At 47.6% G+C, this 18,627-nt stretch overlaps 9 protein-coding genes and 1 non-coding gene; 5 read left to right on the top strand and 5 right to left on the bottom strand.

The window, feature by feature from the left end:
* Nucleotides 1–115: 115 nt before the first annotated feature.
* CNAG_07347 (heat shock protein) lies at nt 116–3,504 on the top strand. XM_012191657.1 has 7 exons: nt 116–250; nt 302–739; nt 793–1,159; nt 1,214–1,407; nt 1,463–1,892; nt 1,946–2,901; nt 2,965–3,504. Exons 1-7 carry the CDS (start codon nt 172–174, stop codon nt 3,195–3,197), a joined length of 2,697 nt encoding a protein of 898 aa, XP_012047047.1. The 5' UTR covers nt 116–171; the 3' UTR covers nt 3,198–3,504.
* On the bottom strand, nt 3,502–7,205 carry CNAG_00294 (splicing factor 45). XM_012191247.1 has 6 exons: nt 6,674–7,205; nt 6,401–6,623; nt 5,750–6,350; nt 5,671–5,696; nt 5,104–5,609; nt 3,502–5,053 (listed from the first exon to the last, which is right to left on the bottom strand). Exons 1-6 carry the CDS (start codon nt 7,136–7,138, stop codon nt 4,991–4,993), a joined length of 1,884 nt encoding a protein of 627 aa, XP_012046637.1. The 5' UTR covers nt 7,139–7,205; the 3' UTR covers nt 3,502–4,990.
* CNAG_00295 (hypothetical protein) lies at nt 3,785–4,816 on the top strand (the record flags this gene model as incomplete). The annotated part of the gene is made up of 1 exon (XM_012191248.1): nt 3,785–4,816. The coding sequence occupies one exon, from the start codon at nt 3,785–3,787 to the stop codon at nt 4,814–4,816; it is 1,032 nt and encodes a 343-aa protein (XP_012046638.1).
* A 67-nt stretch (nt 7,206–7,272) lies between the features above and the next one.
* Nucleotides 7,273–9,196, top strand: CNAG_00293 (Ras-like protein). XM_012191246.1 has 10 exons: nt 7,273–7,569; nt 7,623–7,668; nt 7,943–7,986; nt 8,048–8,058; nt 8,130–8,146; nt 8,197–8,310; nt 8,363–8,445; nt 8,503–8,584; nt 8,634–8,752; nt 8,812–9,196. The coding sequence occupies exons 1-10, from the start codon at nt 7,561–7,563 to the stop codon at nt 8,935–8,937; spliced, it is 651 nt and encodes a 216-aa protein (XP_012046636.1). The 5' UTR covers nt 7,273–7,560; the 3' UTR covers nt 8,938–9,196.
* A 218-nt stretch (nt 9,197–9,414) lies between these two features.
* Nucleotides 9,415–11,582, bottom strand: CNAG_00292 (zinc finger protein). XM_012191245.1 has 6 exons: nt 11,582; nt 11,223–11,388; nt 11,042–11,162; nt 10,255–10,988; nt 10,064–10,207; nt 9,415–10,005 (listed from the first exon to the last, which is right to left on the bottom strand). Exons 2-6 carry the CDS (start codon nt 11,367–11,369, stop codon nt 9,577–9,579), a joined length of 1,575 nt encoding a protein of 524 aa, XP_012046635.1. The 5' UTR covers nt 11,370–11,388; nt 11,582; the 3' UTR covers nt 9,415–9,576.
* A 230-nt stretch (nt 11,583–11,812) lies between these two features.
* Nucleotides 11,813–13,830, bottom strand: CNAG_00291 (hypothetical protein). The gene is made up of 8 exons (XM_012191244.1): nt 13,747–13,830; nt 13,441–13,684; nt 13,303–13,383; nt 12,570–13,242; nt 12,334–12,513; nt 12,209–12,284; nt 12,078–12,150; nt 11,813–12,027 (listed from the first exon to the last, which is right to left on the bottom strand). The coding sequence occupies exons 2-8, from the start codon at nt 13,468–13,470 to the stop codon at nt 11,959–11,961; spliced, it is 1,182 nt and encodes a 393-aa protein (XP_012046634.1). The 5' UTR covers nt 13,471–13,684; nt 13,747–13,830; the 3' UTR covers nt 11,813–11,958.
* Nucleotides 13,831–13,998: 168 nt separating this feature from the next.
* CNAG_12042 lies at nt 13,999–14,658 on the top strand. The gene is made up of 2 exons (XR_001045329.1): nt 13,999–14,074; nt 14,146–14,658. It is a non-coding gene; the product is annotated as a hypothetical RNA (non-coding RNA).
* On the bottom strand, nt 14,088–16,098 carry CNAG_00290 (aminopeptidase). XM_012191243.1 has 5 exons: nt 15,166–16,098; nt 14,798–15,109; nt 14,673–14,740; nt 14,588–14,622; nt 14,088–14,515 (listed from the first exon to the last, which is right to left on the bottom strand). The coding sequence occupies exons 1-5, from the start codon at nt 16,004–16,006 to the stop codon at nt 14,221–14,223; spliced, it is 1,551 nt and encodes a 516-aa protein (XP_012046633.1). The 5' UTR covers nt 16,007–16,098; the 3' UTR covers nt 14,088–14,220.
* A 189-nt stretch (nt 16,099–16,287) lies between these two features.
* CNAG_00289 (hypothetical protein) lies at nt 16,288–17,563 on the top strand. XM_012191242.1 has 6 exons: nt 16,288–16,624; nt 16,678–16,867; nt 16,936–16,966; nt 17,026–17,031; nt 17,096–17,222; nt 17,292–17,563. Exons 1-6 carry the CDS (start codon nt 16,453–16,455, stop codon nt 17,432–17,434), a joined length of 669 nt encoding a protein of 222 aa, XP_012046632.1. The 5' UTR covers nt 16,288–16,452; the 3' UTR covers nt 17,435–17,563.
* On the bottom strand, nt 17,446–18,614 carry CNAG_00288 (oligoribonuclease). XM_012190855.1 has 6 exons: nt 18,395–18,614; nt 18,206–18,345; nt 17,965–18,138; nt 17,849–17,904; nt 17,698–17,788; nt 17,446–17,644 (listed from the first exon to the last, which is right to left on the bottom strand). Exons 1-6 carry the CDS (start codon nt 18,437–18,439, stop codon nt 17,506–17,508), a joined length of 645 nt encoding a protein of 214 aa, XP_012046245.1. The 5' UTR covers nt 18,440–18,614; the 3' UTR covers nt 17,446–17,505.
* Nucleotides 18,615–18,627: the final 13 nt, after the last annotated feature.

Below are 18,627 nucleotides of genomic sequence, written 5' to 3'. Positions count from 1 at the left end.
GGCACTTTCTCGAATCTAGGCACGACGATGATGTCTTTCTTTCCCGAATGACGGACGGCCTCCACTCTCAGTATATAAGAGGGACGGATACCACCCCCGCTCTCCCACCAACCATTTTAATTCTTATAATTCTTATCTACATCCAGTACTTACTCTCAACTAATAATAACCATGGACAACTTCACAGACAAGTCCTCAGAGGTCTTGAAGGCCGCCCTCGACAAAGCGGCGGAAATGGCTAACGCTCAAGGTAAGTGCAATGTTCACCTTTTGATGTAACCCTGCAGCTAAACCTTCGTAGTCCACCCATTACATCTCATATCCGTTCTCTGGGAGGAACCAAACCAGCCTTCCAGTGGCCCTGACCAGCCCACTTTACTCAAAGCTGCTCTTGAACATGTCGGCGGTAATCCCACCCTTTTCAATCGTGCTCTCATGCACAAGATAAACCGACTACCCGTTGTCGACCCTCCTCCATCACCCCCTCTGCCTCTTTCCAACTCCTTCAATGCTGTTATACGGGAAGCTCAGAAATTGCAGAAGGACCAGAATGACCAGTTCGTCGCTGTCGACCACCTTCTCCTCGCGTTGCTTCACACCGATGCCTCCGATATGAAGGAGCTGTTGAGGGGTACGGGTGCTGAACCGAGAGCCCTGGAAGCAGAGATCAAGAGAAAGAGAGGCGGAAGAAAGGTCGACAGCAAAGGTGCTGAGGGACAGTTTGATGCTCTTAATAAATGTAAGTATACAAGGCACCTTTTCGCAAAAGGACATCGCTGATACATTTCGTAGACTGCGTGGATCTTACCGCTCTAGCAGAGCAAGGTAAGCTTGACCCTGTGATCGGTCGAGACAACGAAATCCGTCGTGTTATCCGAATTCTCTCCAGGCGCACCAAAGGTAACCCTGTCCTCATTGGCGAGCCTGGTGTGGGTAAGACAGCCATTGCCGAAGGTCTTGCACAGCGAATTGTCGACCGGGATGTTCCCGCAAGCTTGATCAGTCGTCTACTTGCTCTTGACATGGGTGCTCTGATGGCTGGTGCCAAGTACAAGGGCGAATACGAGGAGCGTGTCAAGGCCGTTCTCAGCGAGGTCGAAAAGTCTGGTGATGAAGGCACCCAGATCATCCTCTTTATTGATGAGATTCACCTGATTATGTACGTCCTTCCGAGCTCTATCAATAGCTGAAAATTGCTGACTGTGTACTCTAGGGCCGGGAAAGATTCAAGCGGCGGTATGGACGCTGCCAACTTACTCAAACCAATGTTGGCTCGGGGGAAACTCAAGGTCATTGGTGCCACTACTTTGAACGAGTACCGAGAATACATCGAGAAGGATTCTGCCTTTGAGCGTCGATTCGCTCAAGTCATAGTTGACGAACCCTCTGTCCCAGACACGGTTGCAAGTGAGTGGCTGCTATTGCTCGCGACATGAAACATTTAGCTAACAATGATTATCAGTTATGCGTGGTATTCGTGAAAAATATGAAACACATCATGGTGTCCGCATCATGGATTCTGCCCTCGTCCTTGCTGCCCAACTTGCCAAGCAATACCTTACAGCAAGGCGCTTACCAGACTCCGCCATCGATCTTCTCGACGAAGCAGCCAGTGCTGTCAAGGTTGCCCGCGAAACCCGCCCTGAAGCCATTGACGAGCTTGAGCGCAAAAAGCTTGGTTTAGAGGTCGAGATCCATGCGCTTGAGCGAGAGAAGGACGAGGCCTCCAAGGAAAGATTGGAAACAGCAAAAAAGGCTATCGCCGATTTGGAAGACAAGTTGGGGCCTTTGAAACGGGAATACGAGAATGACAAGCATTTGGGAGATCAGATTCACGAGTTGAGGAGGAAGATCGATGAGCTGCGAACCAAGGCCGACGAGGCAGAAAGGAGGTAAGTAGTCCTTGAAAATTCAAGATACAGGGCAAGGCTAATCTTTCGCTTAGGTACGATCTCGCTACAGCTGCCGACATTCGGTACCACTCTATTCCCCAACGTGAACAAAAGCTTCAAGAGTTGGAGCAAAAAGAAGCTGAGAAGGGTTCTGGTCAGCAAGTCGCCCCAGAAATGATTGCTGAGGTTGTGGCCCGGTGGACAGGAGTTCCCGTGTCCCGATTGGTCGAAACCGAAAAGGCCAAACTCCTCCGCCTTGAGAGATTGATCTCCAAAAAGGTCATTGGTCAACCAGAGGCCGTCAAGTCCGTCGCTAACGCCATTCGCCTCAATCGATCCGGCCTTGGTAATCAGAATCGCCCTATTGCCTCATTCTTGCTGGTTGGTCCATCTGGTACCGGTAAAACATTGCTTGCCAAGACATTGGCGGGTGTTATGTTTAACAGCGAGGATGCGATGGTTCGTATCGATGCTTCCGAATACTCTGAGAAGCATGCCATCTCACGTCTCATTGGTGCCGGCCCTGGATACGTCGGGCATGAGGCTGGTGGCCAGCTGACTGAGGCTGTCCGGCGCAAGCCATACTCCCTCATCCTCATTGACGAGATCGAAAAGGCAGCGCGCGAATTCCACCAGCTCTTCCTGCAAGTTCTCGATGATGGACGTCTTACCGATGGCAAAGGCAGGGTGGTTGACTTCCGCAACACCATCGTCATGATGACTTCCAACGTCGGCTCTATGTATCTCAATGAGCACCCCTCAGAGGGAGCAGTCGAGCCTGAAGTTCGTGCCAAGGTCAATGGGGCGATCGCTAAGACTTTCCCTCCCGAATTCATCAACAGAATTGATGACATCATCCTATACCGATCGTTGAGCAGATCGGACATTAGGAAGGTCGTTGACGTTAGGTTGAAGGAAATTCAACAAAGGTTGTTCGATAACAACAGGAAAATCAAGCTTGATGTCGACGATCCTTCCTGTGAATGGTTGGCTCAAGCTGGATACTCTCGTAAGTGTCAATCTCTCAAAAAAAAAAAAACTTGAAAACAGTCACTAATATTTAAATCTACAGCGACGTACGGTGCTCGACCCATGGCGCGTCTCATCCAGACCGAAATTCTCAATCCTCTCTCGCGGCTCTTACTCCAAGGACGCGTGCGAGACGGTGAAATTGCCCACGTCACGGTCGACCTTCGGAAGAACAGGTTGGTTGTGATTCCCAACCATGAACCTGACGTTACCCAGCCGGATGATAGTGAAGACGAAGATGATTCAATGGATATTGAGGTGGAAGAAATGGATTAATGTGCCCAAGGCGGCAGGTCTGATCATCGAAGTAGTAGTATTTGTTTCTCTTTTTAGTTAATAGTTGTCTTTTTGCAGCCATCATGAACTTAGATCAAAATGTAGCAGTTAATGAACCAAATGCACCACGATCGCTAGTGAAAAGGGGAGCTGTTGAAACATGGTTGGAAAAAGCAGATGAGTATGGGGACATAAGTAAAACGTACTGGAAAGAAAACAGTGCAGTCGTGAATTGGAAGGCTTGAAAGGAAGAAACCCCCTCAGGAATTGCTCGCTGTCCCTTAGTAAATACCGAAAGGATATCCCGTGATCCTTTATGCATTAAGAAATCTTGAGAATAGTATCATCGACACCAATAAGGTATCGTACATAGGTTGCCCCAGTAAACTATGCTGGTGATGTCTTCGATAACAATAACCGTTTGAGGCAAAGTACATTTACCAACAGACGGATTACCAACAAACTGTTCAGAAGTAAAAAGAAAAAAAGCAACGCTATGCAAAATCCGAATGTACAAACAATTCTGATCGAGCAATTCAAGTAAGTCAGCCTCTCTTCTTTTTTATCCGCTGCCGACCATCTGCCACATGAAGCTGATGAAAAACCAAACAAACAACGTTCTTCCTCCCAGAAATGAGCTTTCAAATGTCGATGTCGATATTGCACGCTTAAACCATACCCTTCTCTCGCCCATACTCTCTCCTTCCACTACACCTACTCAGGAGTACACTCCTCCCATAATGCCCGGACGCACGTCTTGCTTTTCCAAGCTGACTTCAGTCTTTTCCATTTCTCGTAAGGATTCATTCAAGCGGGCAAATGCGAAACCAAATGGTAAGTGGGGGTGGGCGCGATATAACAAGCCCGATAAGAATGAAGAGCGGCCTCTTGTCCGAAGAGAGTCTGGGGATTCGGGGCACTCTGCCGATTCGGAGCGCACGCTTGTGGGATTAACGGTCGACTGCGGAGAGAATGTCTGTTCTGTACAAGGTGAGGAGGAGCGGGTAGATGATCCCGTAGGTGGTGCGCTATTAGCACTCCTTGCACCAGCCATTTCCACCCTACAGCGTCTGGGAATCAATATTTCCTCGCACGTTCACGGTCTTCGACCGGCGGAATATGATACTCTCAGGGACCATTACGTCGAAGCTTGCAATGCGATGTTGAGCCTCTTAAACCAACTGCAATCACCTCAGCCATCTGCGAAAGCACGAAAGAGTTCTTTCATCGACACCGAGGACGGCCTTGAGATGCGTACACTTATGCTAGAAGCCCTCATCAAGAAGATCAAAGCAGAGCAAGCCCAATTCAAATCTTCGCCTACGGTTCCCACACCGTCACATAATCCGTTCGTCGTGCATGCTGCCTCCCTTCAGAACCCAGATCAAAGGCCTAGCGAAAGGCGTGCAAGCACTGTCCAGTCCAATCCAATAAAGATTACTCCCCCTCAAGTTACACTGATGAATGAGGAAATCTCCAATAGATCATTCATTCCTAATCCGCACCAGTCTTCCTGGGCCATGAATGTAGTGAGGCTCGGTAGCTTTCAGGCCTCTGCGTTATTCACCCCAAGTCCCATCGCGGTGAGGAAGCTGGTAGGAGACGTCGGGAAAGTGTAGCACTGTGAAAGCATTGGCGGATCGTTGGATGTTGTTGTTATTTTCTGTGTATGGTTATAAATCGCTGTATACCTAAATTGTTGGCGGGCAAAACGTCAAGTTGATATCTTTTACGTTGAGAGTACGTGCATATGTAAAATCGTATTCCATACACCGGACACATCTCCTAAAAAGTTAAAGCACTGGGCCATCTCTATCGCCTTTGTCAAATCTGGTCTCGTCGAAATATGTGGCTTTCTGATTCTTGTTTCAGTACTATCCCCAAGTCAATGACGGTGTATACTCACAATATTTCTTCCCCCGAAAAATCTTCCATCCAGTTCCTTGATTGCCCTCCATGCTCCCGCCATCCCGGAAAACACTACAAAGACGCGCAGACACTCCTCCGGTTCTGGTGGAGGTGGTTCTACCAGGTGAAGCACTACTCTCTCTACGATCCCATAGTTTGAACACTCTTCTCCAATCTCATTTACCAAATCCTCGTCAATTTCCTCTACAGAACCCACGAGGCCCCTTAGGCAAATCACCCTCCCTTCCTCACTTTTCTCCTTTTCTTCCTTTGCACGTTCATCCTTATTCTCATTGACGATCCTGCCACGGGCAGAAGGTGCTTGAACCCATTTGCGGGACTTGGCATTGGCTGCTGCTGCTTTTTGTTTGGCAAGGGCCCGCTTGGATAGGGGTTGAGAGAGATTCGCAACTGGGGCAACATGTTCCGTAGTTAAAGCGTGGACAATACCCTCACCGCGAGCTCCTAAGCCTGTGCCTTCGACGTGGCCCCATTTGCGCATCACTTTGAAATGAGGAGATTAGCTAGATATAAACAAACGAGGCTGAAATGAAGGATGACCCACTTTTCTCTGCAAATGTCCCACCACCACTATGATATGTCAGCAAATCAATCAGACACCACATTGCACCTTTCTGACTCACACATCCTGAAGCTGCGCTGCAGAGGACGATGCCGAGGCGAGAGCAGGTGGTGGTGGGGGTTGCACCGCTCCGGCAAGAGCTTTGAATTTGGCAGCAATAGCTTCAGCAGCCTTTTTTCTCTCCTCCAACATAGCTTGGAAATCTTGACTAGATGATGCGGCTGCCTGAGCCTGTGGAATTTCGGGCTGTGCGTTCGATACAACGGGCAAAGGTGGTGAGGTGGTTGTAGGTGGTTGAGTCAAATGAGAAGAGGGGTGTGCATCTGGTATAGCGGATGAAGAGGGTGTAGGACTCGGAATGAATGAGGTTGTAGGTGGCGGTTTCTGGGATATGGCTGCCCTCCTTGCATATGCATCGTCACCTGATTGTGAAGGATGCTGTAGATGCAAGGGAGCTTGCTGCGTCATGGCAACCCGTCTAGCATAAGCATCATCGCCCGACGGCGGTGGGCCTGACAGGTCGATCTGACTATCATCGTGGTCACGGCTAAATACAGGTTGCGATTCGGACAGACGAGTAGCGGCAGCTTCGGGTTCTTCAGAAAGAGTAAACTTTGTGGCCGAAGGAGAATAGATCTTTGGAGGGGCAAACATCTTGGGAGCTTATGGTACACTGTCAGTGCTTGGCCGGCCGATGTATGGGTCCACTTACCATCCCTTCTTGGAGCGATATCCTCTTCGCTGTCTGTATAATAACTGCTCTCATCACTGCTCAACCCTTCAGCCCTTCGTCTCTTAGCCTCCATGAGCTTCCTCCTCCTCTCTTCCTTGGCACGTTTCCGATACTGTTGATATTCACCAAGGTCATTGGGCCGATTGGGATCATATATCTCTTCAGGGTCAAACGTGGGGAAAAGAGGTTGTTGATTCTTTCTCTTTGAAAAGGTCAATGGTGTGCTTTACCAGGCAGTCGGACAGTACCCACTTTCTTCTTCTTCTTCTTCTTTTCACCAGAGACATCGTTGCCCAATCTGTCCCTGTATCCTCCTTTAGCCTTGGCACCTATGGTCATAGCCGGCGCCTTGGCAAGAGGCAGACCGTCTGGCCCGAATACAAGCTGCGCATCATTTTCTTCTTGAGCTGCCGGGGAACGAGAGTGCAAGACTGGTTCAGCAGAGCGGACGATATCTGCGGTGCCTTCTACGGTGCTCGGATTGAGGGGGAGCGGGAGGGCGGTGACGTGTGCGGATGGAGCTGGCTGTTTCTGCGGCTTCTTGTTGATGCGGGGAGCGAACTTGAGCGCGGAGGAGAATGCGGCGGGCTGTTTCTGCCTGGACTGGGAGGGGGGGAGGGAGCCAGCGTCCGTGTCTGCCGGGCGGGGGGTCTCCCGCTGCTCTGGCTCATCCTCCAGGTTCTTTGTGGAGAATTTGATGCCGCCGTAGAGGGACATTGCAGTGGTGCTCGTTGGTGGGCGAGCCGGGAGAGACGAGCGGCGTGTTGTTATAGCACAGATAACCGCCGCCACACCTCTATTATCAATCTGCTTTGCCGAAATCCCGTCTATCCACACCACGCGAAAGCCACGCGGCATGTTTGGCCATGGCAGAGGTCTGTGCGCCATGGCGCGAACAATCAGCGGCCGAAGCCTAATTGTTGGGTAAGTTAGTATCACACTCTTTGTCCTTCCGTGCCATCTCACTACCGTACCATCTCCGGTGCCTCTCTGTCCCCCGGCCCCGCTCCCGCCACTCTCATCCATCCCTCCATCTTCGGCTCTCCCTCTGCAACGCTTCAACTCACCTCCGATCATCATCTCCGTCTTGTCAACAAATTCCGTTCACACTCAAGCCCATCCAACCTCAGCCAGCCAGCATGTCCAAGGTATGTAGCCTGCATTGCGAACCATCCCCATTTAGTGCTAAGCAATTCGATAGGCTCAATTTTTGCGTGAATATAAGCTTGTCGTCGTTGGTGGTGGTGGTAAGTCTGTGCATCATGTCGGCCAGTCATCAAAGCACTTTCGGATTCTTGACTCCGCTGGGCAATATGTGTCCTTCTCGAGAGGTATAGGTGTGGGACTACCCGAAAGTCGGAACAGTTACCTCTAGCTTACTCTTCGAGTTCGATATGCGCTCGATGGTGGTTATTCCCCCGTGTGAACTGTTTCAAAGTGCCGTTGTCGATGCTTTGGACCTTATAGAAGCCGAGGCCGAGGCCCTGCGTGCAGACAGAAGCTGACAATATAGTAATTTAGGTGTTGGGAAGTCTGCCTTGACGATCCAATTCATTCAATCACATGTGAGTCGATGAAGCAATAACCTATAAACCAGAAAGCTGATTTTTTCTCTCTCCTTCCTAGTTTGTCGATGAGTGCGTCGGACATTGCTTATTATTGAACATATGACAGGCCTGTGCTAACTAAATCTTTTCGTACCATTCAGATACGACCCTACCATTGGTGAGTATTTACCACAGATGCTGCTGGCTTGCCATCTGACCATTCAACAGAGGACTCTTACCGCAAACAATGTATTATCGATGAGGAAGTCGCTTTGTTGGACGTGTTGGACACCGCCGGTCAAGAAGAATACGGTGCTATGCGAGAACAATATATGAGGACAGGTACGTGGAAGCATAAAGCTCCCAATGGCAACTGACTGAAATCTGTTTGTAGGAGAGGGTTTCCTCCTTGTTTACTCCATTACTTCCAGAAGCTCTTTCGAAGAAGTATCTACATTCCATCAACAAATTTTGCGGGTGAGTCATCATAAATCTCACGTGTCGAATGTTATCTCGCTGACTACAAAATGACAGGTTAAGGATAAGGACTACTTCCCAGTAGTCGTAGTAGCGAATAAATGTGATTTGGAGTACGAAAGGCAGGTCCAGCCGCATGGTGAGCCCATTCATTTCTAAATCTCATTCACAGCTTAATGCCATTTCAGAGGGGCGTGACTTGGCTAAAAGGTTCAATGCCCAATGTATCGAAACATCCGCCAAGCAACGGGTAAACGTGGACGAAGCCTTTATTGCCGTCGTACGAGCCATCAGAAGATACCAAAAGGTATGCTTGAACACTCTTATGGATTTCGGGATCAACCATTGACATGATTGCAAAATAAGGAATCTGGTCCTCCTCAGGCTGTGAATGCTCCCACCAAATCTCAGACGGGCGCTGTCGGTGGTCGAGCAGCTGAAAAGGATGATCATGTCGATAAGGGATGCTGTAGAGGATGCGTCGTCCTCTAAGGGAGTGCGTAGAGCCTATGGAGGCACATCTCTGGACATATTGTTACTATTTACTTGTATACAGCGTCTAATAGTACGGCCGATTGATGATGAGTGACGCGTTTTGAGAAAAAGGGCCACTGTTTTTTTCCTCGATATTATCATTAGAGTTGCCAGCTATTAGCGGGCGTAGATACCTGCAATGCAGGAGCTTTGTGAAGCATGGTTAATTATTATAACGACCCAGTGTACGACGACCACTACTATCAATCATGAAGCGTACTAACTACAACTTGCTACTGGCTTACTGGCTGTACAAATAGTAAATGAGTAAAAAAGGGCTAATTGAAATCACACGATGCCACTCATTATCATTTCATAACAATACTTGTAGTAGTAGTATATCGTCGACGACGGACGACGGTAGGTTATTAGACCTTGGTAATTGACGAAACTGCTCTATAGGAAGTATAGATAATAAGGATCCAATTTAGCCTTGCAAAGTACGAATGAACAATGATTATGCATGTCTATATAGTACAATAAATGAAAGCAAGCCACATGTCGGAGATGATGATAGCAGCACATCTTCTACTCTAATTTCCCTATGTGATTACAAAGCATAACATTCCAAGCTTGCCCAGTCCAGATATCTGAATCTTATGCCGTTCCCTCAGCTTCCTTATTGTACCCTTCCACGACCATATCGTTAAGACCAAGTTCCTCATTTTGCTCAAACGTTCGATCGTACACCTCGATTTGCATGTTCGGGTCAGGATCAGGAGCATAAAGGTTTTGAAGATAGGAGTTGGACACTGGATCGTCAAGGATGAGAGTGAACTGTCTTTGGGCCGACATACACTCCTTCAAGCCTTTGAGGAAATCCCCAAACTTTGCTTCATCTTCACCGACGTTCGAATCCGCTTGCCCGATACCAGCGGTAGTAGAGTCACCAGCTCGGAAAACTTTGGTACTGAGTTCGGTATAAATCTCATTGAGGAGACCTTCAAGAGTGGTAAAACGGCCGCCAAGAGTACCCGGTTGAAGCACCAGGTCAATCTCAGGAATTGATAGACCAGCGGTATCAGACTACAAAGTGCAGTTTAAGTTACCAGCCGTAATACAGTGCACGATAAGATGGGCTCACCTTCAACATGTCTCGACTAAGATCCTCCTCGTCCTCAACCTTCAAAGTAATCCTTTTACCCTTAGGGGCGATCGAGCCACCAGACTTGACTTCGTTATCTCGGTATCCACATGCGTAGCAATTGCTTGACATAATGATGATATTCTAACGAAAGAATTAGCGACGAGCTGTATAGGCAAAGGGAAACTTACTTGGAAGTAAGGAATGTTGACCTGCTGCATGAGAGTCTCAAGCTGGTGTCCACATGAAGAACACGTGGCGGGGAAGCTGTAAATCTCGTCCGGAACAACTGTGCCGTCATCCCGATTGATCGCATTCTTGTTTCTTTTCGATTCAAACTCCTCCACACTGCTCAGTTTGTGGTCGGCAGCGACAATCGGGACGCCTTCAGGCTGTTCCTCAGATATATCCTCAGGTCGAGCGACCAAACCCAATGTCACATTCTGGTCAAATGTCCGGTTGTAAGCTCTCATGTTCCATTGAGGATCTGATTGAGACCCTTTAAACTGGAAGTAAGAATTGCCAGACGGATCATCGACAATCACAGAGAAGGGAACGAAAGGTTTTTCTTCTTTAGACGAAGCATTGGATGGCTCGTGGTGTACGGGTTTCTCATCGTCATCAATTCCAACACCTCCATCGTCTTCATCCTCCTCCTCCATGTCGATTGATGCTCTAAGCTTCTCAAGGAGCTCGTCAATCTTTTTACCCGTCTCGGGGTCCATGACTCGTCGGACAGGTTGGCTGATGTTAAGATCTCGTACAGTGTCACGAATAATGCCCTCAACGGTATTGATTTGACCACGACCAGGAGGGATAGTCAACTGGATATCGGGAATGGTAATTGTAGCCCAATTAGACTTGACGATCTGTCGGTCGAGATCGGCGCGTGTGAGAAGGTGTACAGTGTAAGTGACGCCTTTGGCTAACAACGAAAGTTAGTTCACGCTGTTACTGCCGTCAGCAAAAGTCACTTACGCTGGATTTCTCCGGCACTTTGAATCTCCGTGTCGCGGTGACCACAATGATCGCATCTAAAAGAAGAGACCACTATTTCCTTGAAATAGGGAATGCTGGTCAAGAGCAGTCTGGTCGTGCCCTGCCCTTTGCATCAGCTCCGAATATCTGCAACATGTACGAAACTGCGGCAATGACATACATTTTCATGACATCTCATACAAAGACTCTCAATCTCCTGCATCTGCCTGTCATCTCCCTCCTGCTCCAAACCAGCACTTTCACCCTTCCCTGTGCGGTCCGCCACCTCACTTAAAGTGGGGAAAAGGTTGGTTTTATCAGATGACATGGTTGATCGATTTCAAAGCCTATGAATATTTGTTAGTCCCCTATTGTCGTGAATAAAATCATGTACAGAGGGTAAAAGTAAGAGTATCAGACATATAGGCAAAATTTTGGTTTCAAAAACGTCTCTCGAGGAGACGGCTCAAACGCAAATTACATTGAACATCATTGAAGATGGAGAGGCATGGTCTCAAAGAAAGTTGGCCTCAAACTCACCTATATCACGATGATAGACCGGTATTAGTGATTGTGAATTCGAAAGAACGAGAGATGGTAGTTAAACTAGAAGAAACCCCAAATTTATAAAACGTACAAATGGTCGAAGCTGCTGAATAATCCGAAGAAATAAATAATCGGCAAAAAATATCCTTTTCTTTCCAGATGGATCCACCAACAGCCAGCAGCAACTCAGGCACACGCCAATTTTTTTGATTCCGCTTGCTGCTTGAAAATTGATAACGCGTCGCGCCCCCTTATAAATGCCGAGCGTGGCACTGATGAATAATATAATAGACAAGCCGAAATTGGCCCTTCCTCTATGCAAAATATAGAAACAGTGCTTGTGATGGTCGATGGAACTGCACAATATGCAATCATTCCTCCTCATCTGCTTGTCGGGGGAGAGGGAAAGTCACCCTCAAATTTGCGGCATCTTGTAACAGCTACGTCAAATTTAACACAGACTCTCAGAGTGTCAGAGTTGAAGACATACGCGGTCAACGTCCATGGGTGGAAGATCGAGTAGCATAAGCTTTGCCTCTGATCCATCCAGCTCCTCCAGAGTTCTACGGCACGTAGGCGGTTATAACCTGTTATAGACTGATATAACATGCGGGGACTCACTCCTTACAAGTGGAAAAAATCGCAACGCAAACATAACAATGCAGTGCAAACATGTCGTGGGCGGCAAGATATGTATCTGGCTCGTATCAGCATGCCATAAACGAGAGAATAATCTCAAAGCTTACCCCATAAACGAAGGACATCACCCAGCCACATTTCCTTAGCCAGCAGAGTCGTCATCCAGCTTAGTGCTACTTGAACGTAAGGCACTTGCTCATCTTCACAGTACGAGTGAAGCTCTGGCAAAGCTTGTCGGAAAAGGGTGAGAAAAGATGCTAGTCGTACAGGTAATGGGGGAAAAGCTCCTGTAATTGTTGAATATGCCTCATATAGGTATAAGCTGATATTGATGGCGACTTACTCATGCGCTCCATCAAAGATTTGAATCCCAGAAACACTCCCACGGGCCTAGATAAACAGCACACAAATGGCGTGCACAAATAGACCCAATCTTTCTCGCTTCCCTCAAACCCGCCTGCGTCGTCTTTCCTCCATTCATCATCCCTTCCCTCTAAATTCTCAGCGTTCCAAAACTTTCCCAGTACCTCCTCCAACATTGATAAAAATCCGTGTCTAGAAGGGGGTGTGGATGGCGGTTTAGGTAATATGCGAGAAAGTTGGGAACGAAGAGTGTTAAAGCTTTCAACCTCTTCAGATGTTGGGTCTGGTGGCAGAGTTGCAGGACCCTTGGAGGCCGAGATCTGACGTTCTGATGAATTCTGAGGAGAAGTGAGGGACGAAGTGGTGATATCGCCTGGGGATTTCGGCACGCCCAATATTGAAGGACGACTTGACGTCCATGATGTCTCTTTGACGATGGGCTGCTCTGCGGTGATAGAGGTGATCAAATCCGCATAAGTTTCATTGCGGAATCTTTTGGTATGATGAACAAGTGCGGTTTTCAGTAATAGAGATGCCAAGTGAGAAGGTATGCTGTTTGATAGAGCTTTGTAGCTAAGATCGAGGGATATGAGTGATGTGATCTCGGAGGTCTTGTCCTCAGAAAGTACATTGAGAAGATATAACCAGACTTCCTGTTCGAGTGAAGAAGTGAGCTAGCTGTCGCTCAACCACGGGGGAGATGCAGGTCTTACGCCTCGTATAGGTGCCGCAATTCCATGGCGTGCATGTTCTTTCAGTTTGTCTACTTGGACATGCTGTTCTGCATTGAGAAGCTTCAAATACTGTCAGGAGCAGGTTGCTTGCCAAGCGGGTTGCCAATGAACACTTACATCAATCCAGTCTTGAAGGATAGTGCTCATACTTTTTTACAATGCTATGACTTTTCTCGCTGTCTAATCTTGTCCCATGTTGGTTCCTTGCTGGTTTTTGATAGAAAGAGTGCCTGAAACAACCGTGATGACCGTCTTTGGCCAACACAATGGATGATGCGGATGGTGTTTGCTGCGCTGTGGACTTCTAATATGGCTTGGACGGCGATCGCGCCTGGTAAAGTTGGTCGGACAGATACTTCGTCTGTTTTGTCCGTCGCCGTTAGCTGAGCTCCGGCCAAATGATAAACTAAGACAGAAACGTACGGTTATCTATACTCTGCTTGCTTGTACTAGACTGAACTGTAAAATAATTGGAATTTATATGTGTGGTCAAGAAATGGACAAGGAATGACGATTATTCAACAGCTTCCAATAACAATTAGTGTTATGCGTGCTTATGTACATTACAGATCACAGGCACTTATTTGATATTCGCCATTCGACAGCAGTGGCGGTCAAGCAACTTCTGAAGAAACGTGCAATGATAATTGATAGGCCAACACATCAACATCTTATGACTTTTAATGCATACAAGGGCTTGCAGTGTGCAACTCCAACAAAAAGGATCGGAGAAGAAAATTAAGCACTATTAGTAAGCAACAAAATCATGATATAACGAAATTCATTTCTGTTATCTAATCATCCTTCATTACGAATATTCAGAACAGTTTGCATAGCCATACGAAACATACTCTGAAGGATAGGCATCTTCTGAATGATGTATACACTGCTATGCGACTACACTGGCACTCTTTTATACCCAGCCACGGTGAGCAATGCCGACAAAGTAACCTTTGCGATAGATACAATTTGTTCAAAATCATACCCCTCCCTATCAGAGATATCCCCGGAATTATGGTACATTGGGTCCACAATGGGACCATTGCGCTCGAAAACTTGCGTAGCTGGAAAGCCGTAGGTAACGAAGCTTTGGTGATCGGAGCAGCAGGCTGCAGTCTTCCCAACAACAAGCTCTGGAGAATAGAGTTGGGAAAGGTTACCAATCAAATAGCTTGCTTCGGGAAGGTGTATGCTACAGGGAAAGGTATCAGTAGGATCCTCATATTACGAGAATGATGCGAGCAGAATCATCATTTAAACATACGTTTTTGGTAAACCCAGCTGCAGAGGTTCGCCAGGCTTATCATATGTCAGCAGATAACATGAATACCCAAGATAATTATACCTACGGCGTGATAGCCGAGCATGTCAGCTTGAACTTGCAGTAGAACCGTCGCGTTTTGAGAATTTAAGTACCCTGTTGAAGACAATCTCAGTCAGCGATGCACGGCTCTGCAATGCCATTCTGACGCACCCGCATAAGCGTGACTACCGAGCAGTCCTTGCTCTTCTCCAGCGAAAAAGGCAAGAGTCACTACTTTCTCAAATACAATCCCCTGATTACTGATTGCGCGAGCAAGGCTTAAGAGATGACCAGAGCCGGAACCATCATCATCGCCACCAGGAGCTCGAGTCGAGCCGAAAGAACCGCGAGAATCATAATGGGCGGAGAATATGACATGCTCTGTGGAATTGAGAGTGGATGGGTAGTGACAGATGACATTGGGAGCAAAACCAAAAAGGAAATACTGTAAAGAGCAATCAGCGCCCGTGCTTTCTACCTGGGCTTTTGAAGCAGACAAGTTAGCTTGACCGACTGATCGTTCCGATCTAGGAACTCACATGATATCCATTGGGCGGCTTTAACAGCCCCAGAAGTGAAGCTGTGCCTTGACTCGATCCCGCTCGGTGCCTCCCCGGTCAGCCACCTAACGTCTCTCCTTATCTGGTTCAAGCTGATGCCTTCAGACAAGATTCTGTCTAACTCGGGTGAAAAGCTCAGATGCTCAGTGATATTCGCAAGATGCTTGGCAAATTTCTCTGGGACAGATTGCCATCCTGAAACCGATATAGGTAATGGGGCGATTGGCAGCGCAACGGGGACCAGATGAGAGGGAAGCAGAGTGTCAAAAATTGGCAGGAAAGATGATGGAACGTTGACAAGCAACGAGTATTCCGTTCGATGGACAAGTGTGATTGGACGGACGTGATGCAGCTCGTATGCCTTCTGGAGGACACGCTGTGTGCCATATCCCACACCTCTGAAATTACTCTCCGAAATGATGTCGCGCGAGCGGCTAGATATTAAGTTCCAACTTTCCTCTATGAGAGGCATGACTTGACTATCAATGTGCGACACACCAGAGCGACCGACCCAGACCAGGCGGTCACCATCACCAAGCATCAAATCATTCAATGGAACGATGGAGCCCGATGTGATAGCGTCCACGGCTAACACTGTGAGGAGACACTCGGCGGTAGGGAGATATATATGATCCTGCTCCTCTGGTGCCCCTCCATATGTGCCATAATAGGATGCTTTGAGGCAACTTGAGGCATCGTGCGCGAGGGGCTGAGACGAAACAAAGAGAGCTGGGGAAGATGGGGGGACGGCCGCTGCAGCTGCGGTGTTGGTGAGGGATGACAGAAGGTGCAAAATTAGGGGCAGAAGGAGAGAGGGCATGATGAGGAGGGGTGGGGAAAGTGGGGAGAGTGGGGGAGAACAGGTTCACTGAAGTCTCCGCCCACCAGCATCAACCGTCACTCCCCCTGTTGCGTCCTCCCTCCTCACTCCTTGTTGCTTGTGTCCTCTTCGGCCTTCTCCGGCTTGCCAGGAGGAATTCATTACGTAACCATAAAGGACCGCGGCCAACTGTTTTACTTCACTACTCGTACTCCTAGTAGGCCGCGGCTACAGGGAAAGAAGTCGGAGTTCGGAGTCTCGCTCTCGACAACCTCCTAAGACGATAGTCGCTGGTCAATGCCAGCAGTGGTCCGTTTATAATGCAAGTAGAGCAGTATCAAAGAAAGTAAACTGTCGATTCTTTTCTATTCCCTTGTTTCATAAAAAGCGTCATCTCACTTCATTGTATTCCTGCAAATCCACCTCAAGCATCGAGAATCTCCCCCATGTCGGCGTACGGCACCATAGCTACTCCCCAACCAACCAGCTCCCTGCCGATCCTTTCCTTCCCCTTGCCTTCTGCTGGTTTCGCTTTAGTCACATACCCGGTAACTGGTGCTGATGCCCCCGAAGAATTACTTCGTTATTTCTATATCGTCTTCTCCAATGAATTAGAAAGTAAGCAGCTTTTTTGCCGCCTTATGGGCTCTCACCCTGACCATTGACTGCAGGTGGTTGTACATATCCACAGGAAGGCCCCGTGACATACGAAGAATTTCTGTCATACTTCTTCGCCGCTACTACTATCATTGGAATTATCCAGCCGGTTGGAACTAATGGCAAGATTGATATCCCTGGTGATCTTGAGACTGCAAGAGCCGAAAGGACATGGGAAGAATGTATAGGGGGTTGTTACTATATGTAAGGTTTCTTGGCTAGCTTATGGCTGGCATTCCAAAAGTGAAAAGCTTAGAGTGATAAATTTGTAGCAAACCCAATTATCCCGGAAGAAGCAGCCATGTACGTCTTAGGTCTAGAGTCTAGGATGATATCGCTGACCAGAAGACTTATAACTCTAGAACTGCGTGAGCGATGCATGGATTTTCAACAACCATACAACATCCCGAACTAATCTATTTATAAAAACAGAACGCTGGATTTATTGTGCCCACCAACCACCGAGGGAAAAAGTTGGGCATCGCACTCGGAAAGAGCTACTTGGAGTACGCGCCTCGGTTAGGATACAGAGGAAGTGTGTTTAATCTGGTGTACAAGAGTGAGTGACCCTTTTCAAAAGCTGAGCAACTCCATCCATTTGCGATACTGAATATGATATTCATATTAGATAACATACCCTCCCTCTCCATCTGGGATCAGCTTGGTTTTCAGCGCGTTGGAGTCATCCCAAAAGCGGGTCGTCTGAAGACAGGTCCCAACGGCAGCGAAGAATACGTTGACGCTGTCATAATATACAAGAGCCTTGTGTAATGAAGGGTTTTATATCCTTACAATCAATCAATGCATGATAAATGTGCAATTCAATTACATATCCTTCAGAATCATAATGCCGTTTTATGGCCAATATTTTCCTGTTGTGACGTGGATGGACGACCAAAGGTGACCGGTTCAAGAGGAAGGAAGATATTATCGCGATAGAATTTCAACTCTTGGATACTTGCGCGAATGTCATCCAAGGCTCTAATCATATGATCAATGTGATGCCCGATGCTCCTAGGTGATGCAAGACATACCGATGGCTACATTCCGTCGTCCGACTCTCTTGCTCTTGCGCCCTGACCTTTGGGTACCAACGCCTACAAATCTCTTTTACGGAACTCACATCTTCAATTACATATCAAAACACAATTCGTTTTGCACAGGATGAAGTGATCGTTGACTCACCTAAAATGCGATAAGACAAATGCTTCATGACTTCCGGCATCCCCATTAGCATAAATCTATCCGAAGAAATGGCATCAGTCCCTTATCCCATATTCTTTGCTTGCAAATTAACTTGCCTCATATCAGCATGAACGGAGCTTCCAGCAAGCAATCCAGCACCCCTCTCTGGAATCCACCTCCTGATGTAATCGAGGACCTTTTCGACGACTGTATCGTACGAATATGGAGAGTCCAAACAAGCCTGGGTAAGGCCTGATTTGCCATGTTGTTCCGTACACCAGTCGCCCATACTTGCACAAAGGAGATTAGTCTAGGTCGCGTAGTGGACAACAGTGCATGAGCGTTGGTTTGACTCACTTGTCCAGGACTTCCTTAGGCGTTTTGATGATATAATTGATACCTTCGTCTACAGGGTTTAATCTTCCATCCGTTATTATTACTGCTATCTCTATTATGCGATCATTCAAAAAATCGAGACCCGTCATTTCGCAGTCAACCTATATGCAAGTTAAGGAGCATTTGCGAAGGGATCTAATAACGACTGACCCAAACGAGAGGACCATCGTCGTATGACAAACGTTCACTGGCCATATTTGAAAAGTCCAGGAGGACTATTGATAAAGTTGATGGCTGATGATGGAAGTACGGTGGGAAATCCAGTCAACTGATTAGATATGGTGAAGCCTATACGAGTGGAGATGTTGACTTGATACTCGTCGTTATTTACTATTAATAAGAGCCAAAATAATAGGCTCGCGCAAAGTCAGTTGATTAGAATA

This window comes from Cryptococcus neoformans, chromosome 1 (genome assembly GCF_000149245.1).
Source record: "Cryptococcus neoformans var. grubii H99 chromosome 1, complete sequence".
In the NCBI taxonomy this organism is placed as follows: domain Eukaryota; kingdom Fungi; phylum Basidiomycota; class Tremellomycetes; order Tremellales; family Cryptococcaceae; genus Cryptococcus; species Cryptococcus neoformans.
Note: the sequence above shows the minus strand (reverse complement) of the source record. Positions and strands in the feature narration are given on the sequence as shown.